This window comes from Anoplopoma fimbria, chromosome 16 (assembly GCF_027596085.1).
Source record: "Anoplopoma fimbria isolate UVic2021 breed Golden Eagle Sablefish chromosome 16, Afim_UVic_2022, whole genome shotgun sequence".
NCBI lineage: Eukaryota > Metazoa > Chordata > Actinopteri > Perciformes > Anoplopomatidae > Anoplopoma > Anoplopoma fimbria.
Window position 1 is genome coordinate 18,225,249 of NC_072464.1, and position 13,750 is coordinate 18,238,998.

The 13,750-nt window shown below is 37.5% G+C and overlaps 1 protein-coding gene across 2 annotated transcripts in view; it reads left to right on the plus strand.

Annotated features, from left to right (window-relative positions):
- The window catches only part of stxbp5l (syntaxin binding protein 5L), a 118,329-nt gene that overhangs the window by 73,352 nt on the left and 31,227 nt on the right, over nucleotides 1-13,750 (plus strand). For both annotated transcript variants that reach the window (XM_054615401.1, XM_054615402.1), the window contains exons 6-17: nucleotides 90-153; nucleotides 1,947-2,030; nucleotides 3,643-3,766; nucleotides 6,693-6,768; nucleotides 7,223-7,377; nucleotides 7,798-7,870; nucleotides 8,824-8,971; nucleotides 9,500-9,567; nucleotides 10,007-10,047; nucleotides 11,011-11,225; nucleotides 11,518-11,693; nucleotides 12,302-12,427. In XM_054615401.1, coding sequence (XP_054471376.1) covers nucleotides 90-153; nucleotides 1,947-2,030; nucleotides 3,643-3,766; nucleotides 6,693-6,768; nucleotides 7,223-7,377; nucleotides 7,798-7,870; nucleotides 8,824-8,971; nucleotides 9,500-9,567; nucleotides 10,007-10,047; nucleotides 11,011-11,225; nucleotides 11,518-11,693; nucleotides 12,302-12,427 — 1,350 coding nt within the window. The remainder of the gene's footprint in view (nucleotides 1-89; nucleotides 154-1,946; nucleotides 2,031-3,642; nucleotides 3,767-6,692; nucleotides 6,769-7,222; nucleotides 7,378-7,797; nucleotides 7,871-8,823; nucleotides 8,972-9,499; nucleotides 9,568-10,006; nucleotides 10,048-11,010; nucleotides 11,226-11,517; nucleotides 11,694-12,301; nucleotides 12,428-13,750) is intronic.

Consider the following 13,750-nt stretch of genomic DNA (forward strand, 5'->3'; position numbering starts at 1 on the left):
CAATGGTGTAAGGATCTTCTTGCAGTCTTGAGTGACTGCTTTGCTGCTGCTGTCTTTTTCACCTCCCTTATATCTCCTTCTTGTCACAGATGTACTAAAACTCATCCAGGACCTGTGGTTCATTTGAGTGACAGCCCAAAGGATGAAGGCAAGGTGAGTACACAGATGAAAGAAACACTAGCAACACCTCCTGGTCCTCCTCACAGATCAATGTCACTACAATCTACAAAGGCTCTCTCCTATCTCCCACTTCTCTGCCTCTAAATCACTAGCTTTTTTTCTCTGTCACGTATCTGTCCCCAACCTGCCCTCTGGATTACCTGGATCTACATTCTGTCTCTCTTTCTTTCTTCCATTCTTTCCTTCTAATAAGTCACCTCTCACTCTCTCAGCATGGCTTTTTTCCTGGATAGCAGAAAAAAAAAAATCATACAGTACCTTTGTAGGTAATATTCTTTGAGGAGGGTTGAATTTTTAAGGGTCAAGCTGCTGCTGCAGTCAATTTTTTGGGGAAAAGTGATGAGTGGAGGTTTCTGTAAGGAAGAGGTCATTGATTTTCCCAATGCATTTCACTGCCTCTGTGTGAAACCAGACTTGACAAGCTGTGAAGAAAAAAAATAACGAGACACGAGTGTTCAGCGGCTTTCACACACTGCCATCACTCTCTGCAAGAATGGATGATATACTGCAAGTGGCATTAAAACAATAAAAAAAGAAGAATTAATGTTACGAACCTAAAAAGTAGGATTTCACCTTTAGGTTGCAAAATGCCAGATTGCTGAGAGAGGGGACGGATATATTTCTTTTTCTCAAAGCCTTTCTATTTGGTGCTTGATTTATATTCCATATTATGATAAGTAAATAACCTACTCAACCAGCAAAGGTCTGGCAGCAGGGAATAGACATTCCTGCTAAAAACGTAAATTTCAATCATAATTTTTTTTTCGACAGTTTAAAAAAATTGCCAAAGGGCTAAATCAAATGCTGATGACATCACACATGTTCTTCAAAGACATGTCAAAGTAGATCTGCATCAACATGCCACATAACTTTGAGGATATACGTATGTATGCGCATGCATTTGTCAACAGGACATCTTGAAGTTAACATAACTATTGGTGTGACTTATGTAAAGATTTAGGGTTGAAAAATGTATTAAATTCCTCCTCACTTACTTCCCTTTTTATGAGTCTAGATGTCACACAGTCTGTCCTCACTGCAGGAGAGCTGCTTTCTACACCTAAAGGATTTGCTCTTCCAACATCACTCCCCATCTCCTCTGATCTGTGATCAGATTGTGTTGACTTTGCTCCACCCTCTTATCCTGTGTGTGTGTGTGTGTGTGTGTGTTTGTGATGTTGTTTTTATTGTGACTGAATGTGGGAGCTGTGTGTTCATGGATGCTTGTTTTCATGTACTTTGCATTATATATGTATGTGTGTCACAAATGTGGGTGATAAAGACGAGAAGGAGATTGTATCTGTGTTTATAAAAGTGTTGCATACTCTAAATGCATAAAGCTGTATATGTTTAAATCTGAAAATGAAACAAAATGACAACCTTCTGATAACTGTAAGAGAGACAAGTAATGCCAATCATCAGATATTGCAAAAGACGCTCTAGATATCAATCTGGCATCAATACAGGACGTAGTTTTATAAATTGACATCCTTGTATTATCAGTCTCCTCTGTACCTTCTCTGACATCTCTTGCTGTATGTTCTGCAAATGGCACACAGAAAGCAGACCCATGCAGGGGGTGAAGTAAATTGTCTCCATGCTCAGTGGTACACTCACTAGAAATGATACCTCCCCCCTCTAACCAAAAAACTCAAAAGCAGGCTAGCTGTGAAACTTTGTCTAAATAAGAATGATCTTATTTTCTGCTATGAAAAATGTGTTTCATCACTTCCTTGTTTTTCATTCCTTGTCATTGCTCTCTGCAGCTGCTTATAGGGTTTGAAAGCGGGACAATCGTACAATGGGACCTCCGGGGCAAGAAGGCCGACTTCAGAATCTACTACGATGAGGTGAGCTCCTCTACGCAGTCCTGTGTTTAGAAACTTAACAACTAACGTAAAAATACTGTCAGGTGGGACGGTTTTGTTTCTAATCCTTGTCACTGACATTCAAGAGAATATTTTCAGTGGCTGTTGGTGTTTCTTGGGTCATGATAATCGTAAAAAAGTCTGTTCTATTTCAGCAATTTCTGTGGGAATACCTTGTTATAGCAGCAGGAAGAAGGATATGATGAGAATTGATGGTAGTGAGTAGATAGCAGGAAATGACAACAAAAAAGATCCATTTTCATGCAGAATGGGCTTTTGATTAGACATGTTCAAAAATCTCTTATGACAGCAATGTCCTGTCGAAATTTCTAAAGAGCTGTTTCATGTCCGTCTTTGCCATTTCCAGGAAACTATGAGAATGAGATTTTTGTCACTTGGGGATCTGTAATATTACAATAAATATCCTACAGAACACACTCTTAATAATAATAATAATAATAATAATAATAATAATAATAATAATAATAATAATAATAATAATAATAATAATAATAATAATAATAATAAAAGGATGGATCAGTTTAATAGGGTAAAAATGAATATCCGTATTTATGGAATGGCCTCAAATTGTATAGTATATTTCTTTAGACATTTTATCCAAGGTCGCTTTGAGAATATATGTTGCATGAGCACACACAGTCAGAATCACTCTCAAACATACACATCACTCTTATTTAATCTTCTTTTTTTCTTTTTTTTAACCCCTGTGGCCTCAAAACCAATTTGCCCAATAGACATTTGCACCTTGTGACACTTATCCTCCGCATCCGCTGCCATCTCTCATCTCCTTTGCCATCTCCTGTGAAGAGTCACATCCTGCTCACATTCATTAATGTGGTTTCATGTCCATCTTCTCCAGCGAAGCATGGCGGCTCTGTCTCACACCTCTTCAGCTGAGTGCAACCAAAACAGGACTGTAGTATGTTCACTGTAACATTTAGCTGTATTGTTTTACTTTTCTATTTTGAGAACAAATGCAACATCTGATTGCAAATTCAAATTGACTGTCGGAGCCTAAGAAGTTATTTCCCCTCAGAGCCTTCCCTTTCTGATAACCTTCCCTTCCCTTTCTGCGTTTGACATGAGTAGCTGTGAAGGATGTTTTGAAGGAGCTGTCCTAAAGAATATTAAATACTGTATGTTAATACGTAGAAGGTATGTTTAAATGGGAGTTAGGGCAAGACTTATATTATTTTGGTGTTTAAGACTTTGGCCAAATGACAGCAAACAATCTACAAAAAACAACCAAACCTGCCCCGGTTTGGTTGTTTTTTGTAGATTGTTTGCTTATTTTTCAATTAACAGAGTATTTTTATGGTTGGCTGGGTTCATAACCCAAAGCTTCAACGATAAAGCGGCTTGTGTGATCCCATTGTGACTGTAAAGATTTGTGCCTCTATCTTGTCACCACAATTTGTCCACAGACAGATGCACACACAGACTCACAAGGTAAAAACAAGTAGTTTCAGATATCATATACATATATATGATATCTGAAACTATTCTCAAACACTTCAACATATACAGTTTATGATATATATGTTAAACTCCATTCCCTCTGTCATTGGTGCAGGCCATCCATTCAGTCGGCTGGCATCATGAAGGGAAGCAGTTCATGTGCAGTCACTCAGACGGCAGCCTGTCGATGTGGAACCTCAGAAACACCACCAAGCCATTCCAGGTCACCTTCCCTCATGGTGAGTCACACATCCACACTTTATTTATTTCTTTAACAACCAAACAAAATTAAGCTTTGATAATTCTCTGTTGGAAAAAGTGGGTCAATGGGTTCTTAGCTATAATACAGCAGACAGAAATTGAACATACATACATAAACCTCTGATTTAATGTATTTACGGAAGAATAAATGAATGCTTCACGGTTTGTCTATGGGTTTAGTTTGAAACAGATACAAGACATGTACGCAGAAAATTACTCCAGCTTCATGTTTGTGTTAGTTTAGAATTGAATATGTTTGTGTTTCATGTGAAAATGAAAATATTGTTAGATCTCTAAACTTAACAGAAACGCATTTTCTGCAAAATAAAATATCACATAGCAGTTTGACTGTTATTGTGTTAAGAATATTTTAGCTGTGTAAGCTGAAACATGAAGCTTCTTCACAGTTGGTAAATGTTTTATGTTCTATGCTTAACAGAAAAGTTGAGTTTACTTTATCATGAAGGGGATTGTTCACCTGTTTTCTTATGTGGCAAATGCAATGCAGTCTTTTCTTTTTTGTGTGAATATAACCAGCCGCCAACTATTTATTATTCAAACCCAGCTCATTGCCAAGTGTCTGCACATTTAGAATGCCTGACAAAGCATATCTGAAAATGACAGTCATTGTGATGCGCGATGTTTGTTATCGCCACTTTTGCTTATTTGGCTGTCAGGTGAGAATACTTCCACACTGGTTTGATTAAATTACTCTGTTATTCTATGTGCTCTTCCTCTGACTAGTCCTCTCTCTGTTTCTCTCCTGCTCTGGTGGGGTTTTGTGCACTGGCAGGTCATCCTGACCTTGTCAGATATATGGTGATGAATAGTCCCCTTGTTGTGAGCTGTGATCTCAGGCAAAAACACAAAACAGGAAGGCAAGAGGGAAGGACGTGGGCGGTGAATGATCGGTCAACAGGCCTGGAGACGTGGTTAAATGCCACCAGATTGCTTTCGTGCCAGATATTTGGTATTACACAGGGCAAGATTGAAGGGACAGGGAAGGAACAGGACAGAGAGAGCTGAAAATGAATAGAAGTGAACCGAGTATATGAAATAGAAGAAGATTACACAGTAAACATGTCATCTCCTAAGAATGAAGCAGTCTCTTTCTGTTGTAGAAGTAAATAAATGAACTTATTCAGTTCCAAGATAGATAAACAAAGTGATTATGGTGCTGTAAGCCAATCATAACACCATCACATCTGTGGAGATTTGCCGTCCTATTCAAATGCCTGAGTGGTCACAATCACTGTGTATCGCTGCGTTTGCTTTGATTAATGGATGCTTCTGTCACCAAACCCTGACACATTTTATGTTTCTTTATACAGCTGTCGGTTTGTTTGACCAGAGCTTTGGCTGCCTGAAAGTTCATGCATTATAAGCAATGCGTAGTTTAAAACCACCTGAAATCACATGTACGTAAAGTTTATGTAGTAAAATGTAATATGCAGTCCATATTGTATTACATAATAATGCAACTTTTGATTGCAAACTTCAAATATTTATTGTTAATATGTTTGCAGAATGTTTACTGTTATTTCATGTATTTCATTTGTTTCCACTACAATATCCTTTCATGGCCACTAAAGCAGGATAACTTGCTTTAGTGGCCATGAAAAATGAAAACAAAGCTGTTTTCATTTAGAAATGATGTTGACTGTATTTTTTGATGCATAACTACTACATTTACTTTTTTTTTCATGAATTAAAGAGCTTTTAGTAAAACATCACTTTTCATTGTGTTGAGAAATAAACGATAAGTTAAATACTTAGCTGTAGTACATATGTAAATTATAGATGCAGCACAGGTGTATGTCACTAGAATTATTAAATACATGCTTTTCTATTTGTTAAATTATGTAATATATAATAGTTGTATATTATAGTCTTATTGATATTCATTTTATATTCAATTATGTAGGTCTCACAGTTTAGAAATTTTATTTCTTTCATGTTTTGTTCAATTCTTTCTGAAAGGCTTTTGTTCAGAGCACTCTGCACATGAGGTAAAACCCACGGTCTCACTGCTTTCCAGCAGAGAGACGTCCTCTTTATATCAAAGGCATAATCATGATTGTGTTTTGTGAAGCAAAAGAAAAATATCTCTCTATAATTTTCCAACTCTGATAATGGTCTGCCGTTCCCCGGAAAGAAAAATTGGAAACACAGTACGCAGTAATCAGAAAATGAATTGTAAAGTAGGAACAAAAAAAGCTTTTTACTTTCACAGTAAAGTTCTTTTGAGAGAACTGTGCCATGGTCAGTTTAATAAAGATACATATTAGTAACCATTACTATTTACTATATATAAACCTGTGGAGGAAAACGGCTGTAAGTGTTGCATTTGTCCATTGAGTAGAAGCAGCTATGGAGGAAATGATGCTTAATAACATCACCAGCTGTAAAGCCCTCCTGTTCTGGGTCGTGCACTTCCACTGCCAGTTTGTAATGTTTCCCGTCTGAATGCTTTCTATTTCCTGCAAAGTATTTTTTCCTTCTTAACTTTCCTTAAGAAATACAGCTGTTTATGAGCTTTTATTCACAAGGATGGAGACGTGTGATGACCTCATCAGGTTGTTTGTGATTCTGATTCCCAGGAAATTAAAATAGTTAACTTGCTCCACCTCAGCTCCAATGATGTAGACAGGGGTTTGTGTCTAACGTAGGAGGTGTGGCCGCCATTTTGACTACCTCGGGTCTGTTTGTGAGGAAGTCTAATAACCAGTCCCAGGGTGAGATACTCAAGCCTAGGGTGCTAAATGTACCAGTTCATGATGGAGATTATTTTGAGTGCAGAGCTGAAATCAACAAACAACATTCTGATGTATACAGTAAATGTGGTGTTATATTGAATTTAAAATGTTATCCTTTCTTTTTTTTTTACTATTTCCTCTAATTAAGGAAAGATACAGAAGGATGGGAGAAAGGAGTCATGTAAACCCATACTCAAAGTGGAGTACAAGACCTCCAGGAACAGGTGTGTGCTTTTTATGTCACTATTTAGATCCAGATTGCCTGATGTCATTAAGTACCTGATTACACTAAATTATGATTTGAATACAACCACAGGGAGATTTATCCTGTGGTGGTTATTTCATCATGTAGTAAATTAAAAAGAAGTCTGACTATGACACCCCACTTGGTGAAAATTAAAAGCCACCGATTAAAGTTGTCAAAACATTACTTTATGACTTTATCCACTTAAAATGTACTCATGGGTAGTTGAAAGTAAAATAACATAATTCAATTATAATAAAGTATACAGTTTAAAAGCATTGCAAAATACATTGTAGTACATGGCAAACAATATATTTGATTAAAACACACATATTGATTGCATTCGCTAATTTTTTCACACATTTATTAAATTTGTTAAGTGGCTTATAGTACGTGGCTTATATATTAATTCACCTCTTCTCCTTCCACAACAGCGAGCCTTTTGTTATCTTCTCTGGGGGTCTTTCATATGACAAGGCAGGGCGGCGGCCAACGTTAACCATCATGCACGGCAAGGCCATCACTGTGCTGGAGATGGACTACCCTATCGTAGAGTTCATGGCACTCTGCGAGACTCCATACAACAACGGTAAGTGAAAACAAAGACAAAGACAAAACCAACGTCACATATTTTCTTGATTCGGCTCAGTGGTTTATAATGGTTTTAAATGAATCAATACACAAACCAAAACGAGAGAAAAAAAGTTGAAGAAAGATGAGGTGAATCTGTTATTTTTAATGATTAAACTTGGCCTATGGCTTGCATCTCATATAATCTTTTGATTAAAAAACTTGTGTTTCAAAGTCTTCAAAGACTCTTCTGTCCTTCTGGTAGATGAAACATAATCTGCCCACCAAATGTTTTTCCCACTTCAAGGATTATGTTAATTTCAACAATGCAAAACGCTAAAAAGTTGAGACATTGATCACAATATTTTTACGTGTGCTTGTAACTGATGTAAATATGGATTAAGCATTATCCTCTTCAGTTTGGCTTTGTATCTTACAGAGGTCCAGGAGCCTTACGCAGTGGTGGTGCTTTTGGAGAAGGACTTAATCGTGGTGGATCTGACACAGAGCAAGTATGTTTTACACGTATTAAAACACATCTTAGTCACAGCTAAGCTGCATGTGACTGCGAGTGTCCCATCTTTTGATGTTAGATGATATCACCTGACATCACATCAGGGTAACACACTTCTAAGCCTGTACCTTTAATCCTTAAACCAAATCCAGTTACACTCAATAACAAAATGAAAGAGTTAAAGGTCTAACCAGTAGCACTCGGATCTACACTTAATGGAGAATCTTTGAAAAAAGATTGCTCTCTGGGTGAAAATGCTACCACTCCAGTTAAATTAAGTTGTTATCACTATTGGAAGATATGAAATGAATGGTGAAAGGTGCACACCAGGGATACATTTGAATAGCAGCAATACACATATATTAAGTCTATAGTCTGAGTAGGAGGGTTTAAATGAGGTTGCCCTAATTAGATTACCTAATTTATTTTTTTTTTTTTTTACCTTGTCAACATTAATAAGTCAGTAGCCTGCACCTAAAAGCTTTTAAGCCGATTGACAGTTTGTATCTTCACAATCATATTCATTAAGTTAACTGATCCAGAAATAATTAGCATTTGTTATGTAATTAATATATTTCGCACATTGGTACATATCGTTCAGACATATTTTAATGCAGACACATAGCAGTGCTATGTTTACCTCACCTGTAGTCTAATTATATATATGCAATATTGCCAGAGAGGCAGAGTATAGATAAGACATTTTAGTAATGCTGATCTTGTAATTCATTTAATTGAATGAACAGACAATGCAATGCACATGTAAACGGCTCAATTATCTCCTGGTTGTTAATTCATGATTTCTTCAACTTCCTTTTTTGTCCATTTTGACAATGTGGCATAAACTATACTATACTATACTATACTATACTATACTATACTATACTATACTATACTATACTATACTATACTATACTATACTATACCATATCGTATGCATGTATCTTGCAGCTTCCCTGTCTTTGAGAATCCTTACCCAATGGACATCCATGAGTCTCCAGTTACCTGCACAGCCTATTTTGCAGACTGTCCGCCCGACATTATCCCCATCCTCTACTCGATAGGAGCTAAACACAAGAAGACTGGCTACAGCCAAAAGGTAGGAGAGGGAAAATACGAGCCTGCTGTATTTGTCTCTTTTTTTCTTTTCATTCATGTTTGGTAATTACTTCTAATTGTGATGTTTGAGCAAGTACAAAGTAAAAGAAAATCTTAAAATCTTTTCATTAATGTTTTCAGAATGATTTTTTGTATAAAGATGATAAGGTATAGAAGGTGCTTGTATAATGGTATAACACCACTGCTTTGGGCTCGCAAGGTTACTTCAATGTGAATAATCTTCACAATTTATGAAAATGAAATCAGCCTGACAAAATGATTGCTGCTATGAATTTGAGGCAAATTATGGGTTATCATTTACATATGAGTCGTTTTAACCAGAACAGTTTTTTGTATTTGAGGATGAAAGCATACGTTGTTGGACACTGAAGTAAAAAATCCTGAACATAATTATTCTGTGTTTTTCCAATATAATGAAATCTTCTTAACAGGGCCCAGTGGAACAAAAGCAATAGAGGATGTGATAGGGTTTTTAAAATAATCAACACTCTGTCTGTAACCGTGTCAGGAGTGGCCAGTTGCCGGAGGAACGTGGACGTTAGGCTCCCACACCTACCCAGAGATCATCGTCACAGGGTATGTCAGCGATATTAACGGCAATATTATGTCGGTACAGAATGTCCTTATAAGTCCAAACACACGGTGACCAAAAGCCCAAGCTGTTATGAGAGAAAGATACTGTAACACCTATCACAAAAGGGAAACTACAGTTTACTTGTGTCCCCACTAACATCGTGACAAGATCAGCACAGCACAGCATGGGGCCTCACTGATGGTAATCTGTCCTGAAGCAGGTGCACTGGGTGTTTTTGGCTTCTAGGCAACACAATAATCCTGCACAGTGTAACATTTAAAATCAGTTATCATGCACCAATTTTTAAGATCTAAGATAGCAATAACATTTATTACAGTTGGGAATTCAAGCATGGAGCAAGGTTTTTTGCCCTACATTTTTCCTTAAAAACACACCAATTTTACCTTATAGACAAACTAACTATTCTTTCTTTTTGCACAGACATGCTGACGGATCAATTAAGTTTTGGGATGCATCTGCAAGTAAGTCCACAATCTAAGCTATCTATATTTTGTTCAACTCAGGCTTTTGTTACACAGCTTTGGCGAATTAACAATATTTTCTCATGAATCCCATGGTGAGTAATTTCAGATTTGCCATGGGCTTTGAGCACACAGCAAATGAACAGCACAATAGGGATAAGGGATGGCTCACAGCCCAGTGTCACTTTCAGAGATGTCTAGATACCTATAATCCAGCATGTATTTAGTGTGGTCTTCTCAAAATCTATTGAAACAGATTCTATTGACAGCTGTGATCTGTGTGTGCCTTTTACTTACATTGCATCCAACCAAGTCTCCAGAAAAATGTTGGCATTGTACGTTTCTGCAAACCAAGAATACAATTAATATGTTAACATTCTGGACCAAAAATATGTTTAATGGTTAGGTTAAGGCAACAAAACTACCAAGTTATAAAAAAAAATGATTGGGGTTTGTATTAAAATAATAAAGTAACAACATAATAGTGTTAAGTAACAACATAACTACTATAAAAAACAATAACCGTCATTAGCGTACTTTCTTGCTGTTTTTACTTTTGTCTCAGCCAGTCACATCACTACCCTTATGCCTTTTATACAGCCACACTTATCATAGTTGTGCGTGTGAATATAGCCTCTACAAAACTGAATCCAAAGGCAGATGGTGCTGCTGTTATTGTATCTTTTTATATTTATTATTAAAAAAACCTCCCTTCTATGGCCCAAACCGACAGTGAATTTGTATTTCCTGTGTAGCCACGGTCTGAAAGCGTATCCACTTTGTACCACAATTCCACTGTCATCCAAAATCACTAAAATCAATCATAGCATTGCACTGGGCAACATTTTCCCTCGTCGCATAGCTGCATCCACACATGGCGATGTATGTTTCTCAATGTAGGTGTGATGCAGTGTGTTTTCCATTCACAATTCTTTCACTAAACTTAACCATTTCTCTAACCAGTCACACTACAGATGTTGTACAAGCTGAAAACCTCCAAAGCCTTTGAGAAGCCAAAGCCAGGTGAGGGCAGGGCGGCCGAGTTGGTGGAGGAAGACCCCTTTGCAGTTCAAATGGTCAGCTGGTGCCCCCAGAGTCGCATCTTCTGTGTGGTTGGCATCTCAGCCCACATCATCCTGTACCGCTTCAGCAAATACGATGCCAACACCCAGATAGTGGTGAGTGTGATGAAAATCAAAGTGAAAGGAGAGACAAACCTTGTGAGTTTTATAAGGAGTCTAAGTAAGGTTCTTTAAAATCGTAAGTGTCTTCGAGAACTATGGTACGAACTGAGTCTTGTTTTTTTTCCTTTTACAGCAAGATTTTCTAATGTAAATTCTGCTAATGCCTAACCAACATTATCGGGAACCTGCATCTGCATAACACTAATTCAGATGATGTAGTTCACCGTGGTAGTCACATTGTTACGGGATTAAATCTAGTTTTTTTGTGTGTCCGTGTCATCTTCAGTCACTAGAGGTGCGCCTACAATGTGAGACGGAGGATGTCATCACTCCGTCTGAGAATGAAAACAATCCCTGCTTCACGGAGTCCAGCCCTCACTCACCCCAACCCCACCACCAACACCCAGCCAGCCCCGGTGGTGTCACGCCTGAGGGTAACAAAGACAGCATCCCCTACATTAAGTAAGATCTCCTCCCACACATCATAATTTCTCTGCAACAAATAACAACAAATATCTGTTTTAATCAAACCATTTGGTCTTGCAGTGTGCCAGAAATTGTTTATTAGACTCAATAGTAATGCACAATTATTGGCATATAGGCAAAAACAAGTAGCTTGTGATGAAGATCCTCTGTCCTCTTCATTTTTAACTAAACTGAATATTTGTATCAAATAGACAGACAAGCAAACTTGGAACAGGCGAAGAATGACCCTCCTCTGTCGAGAAATAATTTAAATATCATTATGATAAATGACAAGATCCAGCTCACAGTAAAGAACACACTGGACAGGAATTCTCCTCTGTTGATTTTTAAAAAAAAAACATGTTTTACCTTAGATAGAAGGTCAACATATCCTACTTTTTTGTTCTTAATCTCAATTGATGATGCCTTATTGTTTGTACTACAGTAACTTAACTTGTACATCAATCTGCATTTACCACTATATTCCAATGCATAGTTGTCATTAGTTGGTTATTGACACTTTTCCAGTGAATTTTAATGATAGAAACAAACATGTATTTTGTCTATTTTCTTTCTCACTAAATGCTTCTTTATGTATTCTTCAGGGTGAAGGACCGGATGGTTCGGGTCCCTCCTGGCTACCAGGCAGAGCTGGTCATCCAGCTGCTGTGGGTAGATGGAGAACCTCCACAACAGATCACCAGCCTGGACATCAACTCTGCCTATGGCCTGTAAGTCTCCAGATGCATGGCAGTCTCTCTGTCTGCTAGTTTACCTATCCATCTGTGTGACTCTTTGTCTGTCTTGATTATGAATATGGGCAAGGCATTTTTTTTCATCATTGGTGCTGATCGGCGCCAAAAAAAAGGAGAACAAACCCGGCAAAATAAATAGGCTAGGTTGCACAAATTATTACAGACAAAGCTTCTGAAAACTTTGATTATTGTCATGGTGTAATGGAGGCTTAAACTTAACATAATTCTTCAGCTTTATTGTACTGTCCTAACAGCTTAATGGGACGTAAAGCAGATAGTAGAAACATCACCTAGATTACTACTAAGAGACCAGGAATGTTTCTTTTATTTTTAACTGTAAATTACTGGTTGACATCATAGCCTATAACCTAACCTAGCAAAGCACAAAATAGTTGTTGTTTTTTCAGATTTAACAGAGAAATTGCATATTGTTGGTTCAAAATGGCAGTAAGAGTGGACAGTTTGACAGTGTTTCAAACTTCAACCTCCAGAAATCATCTTAACACACTGACTCTAAGACAGCACACAGCATGCTTGAGTGTAACACTGAATAAAGTGAGTGAAGGTTGAGGTGGTGGCAACTGGCCAGTGAATAGCAGTTGTCAGCAGCAATAGCAACAAGATTCATGAAAGGTTCAATGCACCAGTCTGTCATGTGAATGTGTGTCTAGATGTGTTATTGCACATGTAGGGAAAGCATTGCAAACAGAAAGATAAACCGGTTATGATTGTGTTTTTTTTATTTATGAATAATAGTGAGGGCTTATGAAGAGTTTGGGCTTAAAAGTAATTGGATATTGGGATGTAGGGTTGGGGACTATGGAATTCCTTATTCAGCACCATCTTGCTAACAGTATAGTACAGCCAATACCAAAATTGGTGTGTTCACACGAACTCCGGTTAGGACCTAAAATTGCATTGACCTTTCATCAATGCAGTGTGTGTATGCATGCAGTCAGAACTTGCAAATTTTAATTTTAAGATAGTATAGTGGACCTCTGAGTCCGTACCAAGCCTAAAGTGGGCTGAACCATTTCTGTCACTTCCATCCAGCTTTCCTTTTTTGATAGCATATAATTGTTATACTCTGTAAAGTGCCTGATGTTGACCTTTAAAAAATATATTATCAGGGCTGAAGAGGAATTGATTGACTTCCTGAGCCCAGAGTGCTTAAAGACCACTTGTATGGTTTTGTTGTGAATAGAAGTTCTGCTGCAGGAAACCAATAAAATCACACCTCTTTTTAGAGAATATCTATATGGGTCAAAGCAGGGCAATCATTCGCCTCTCTCCTTTAAA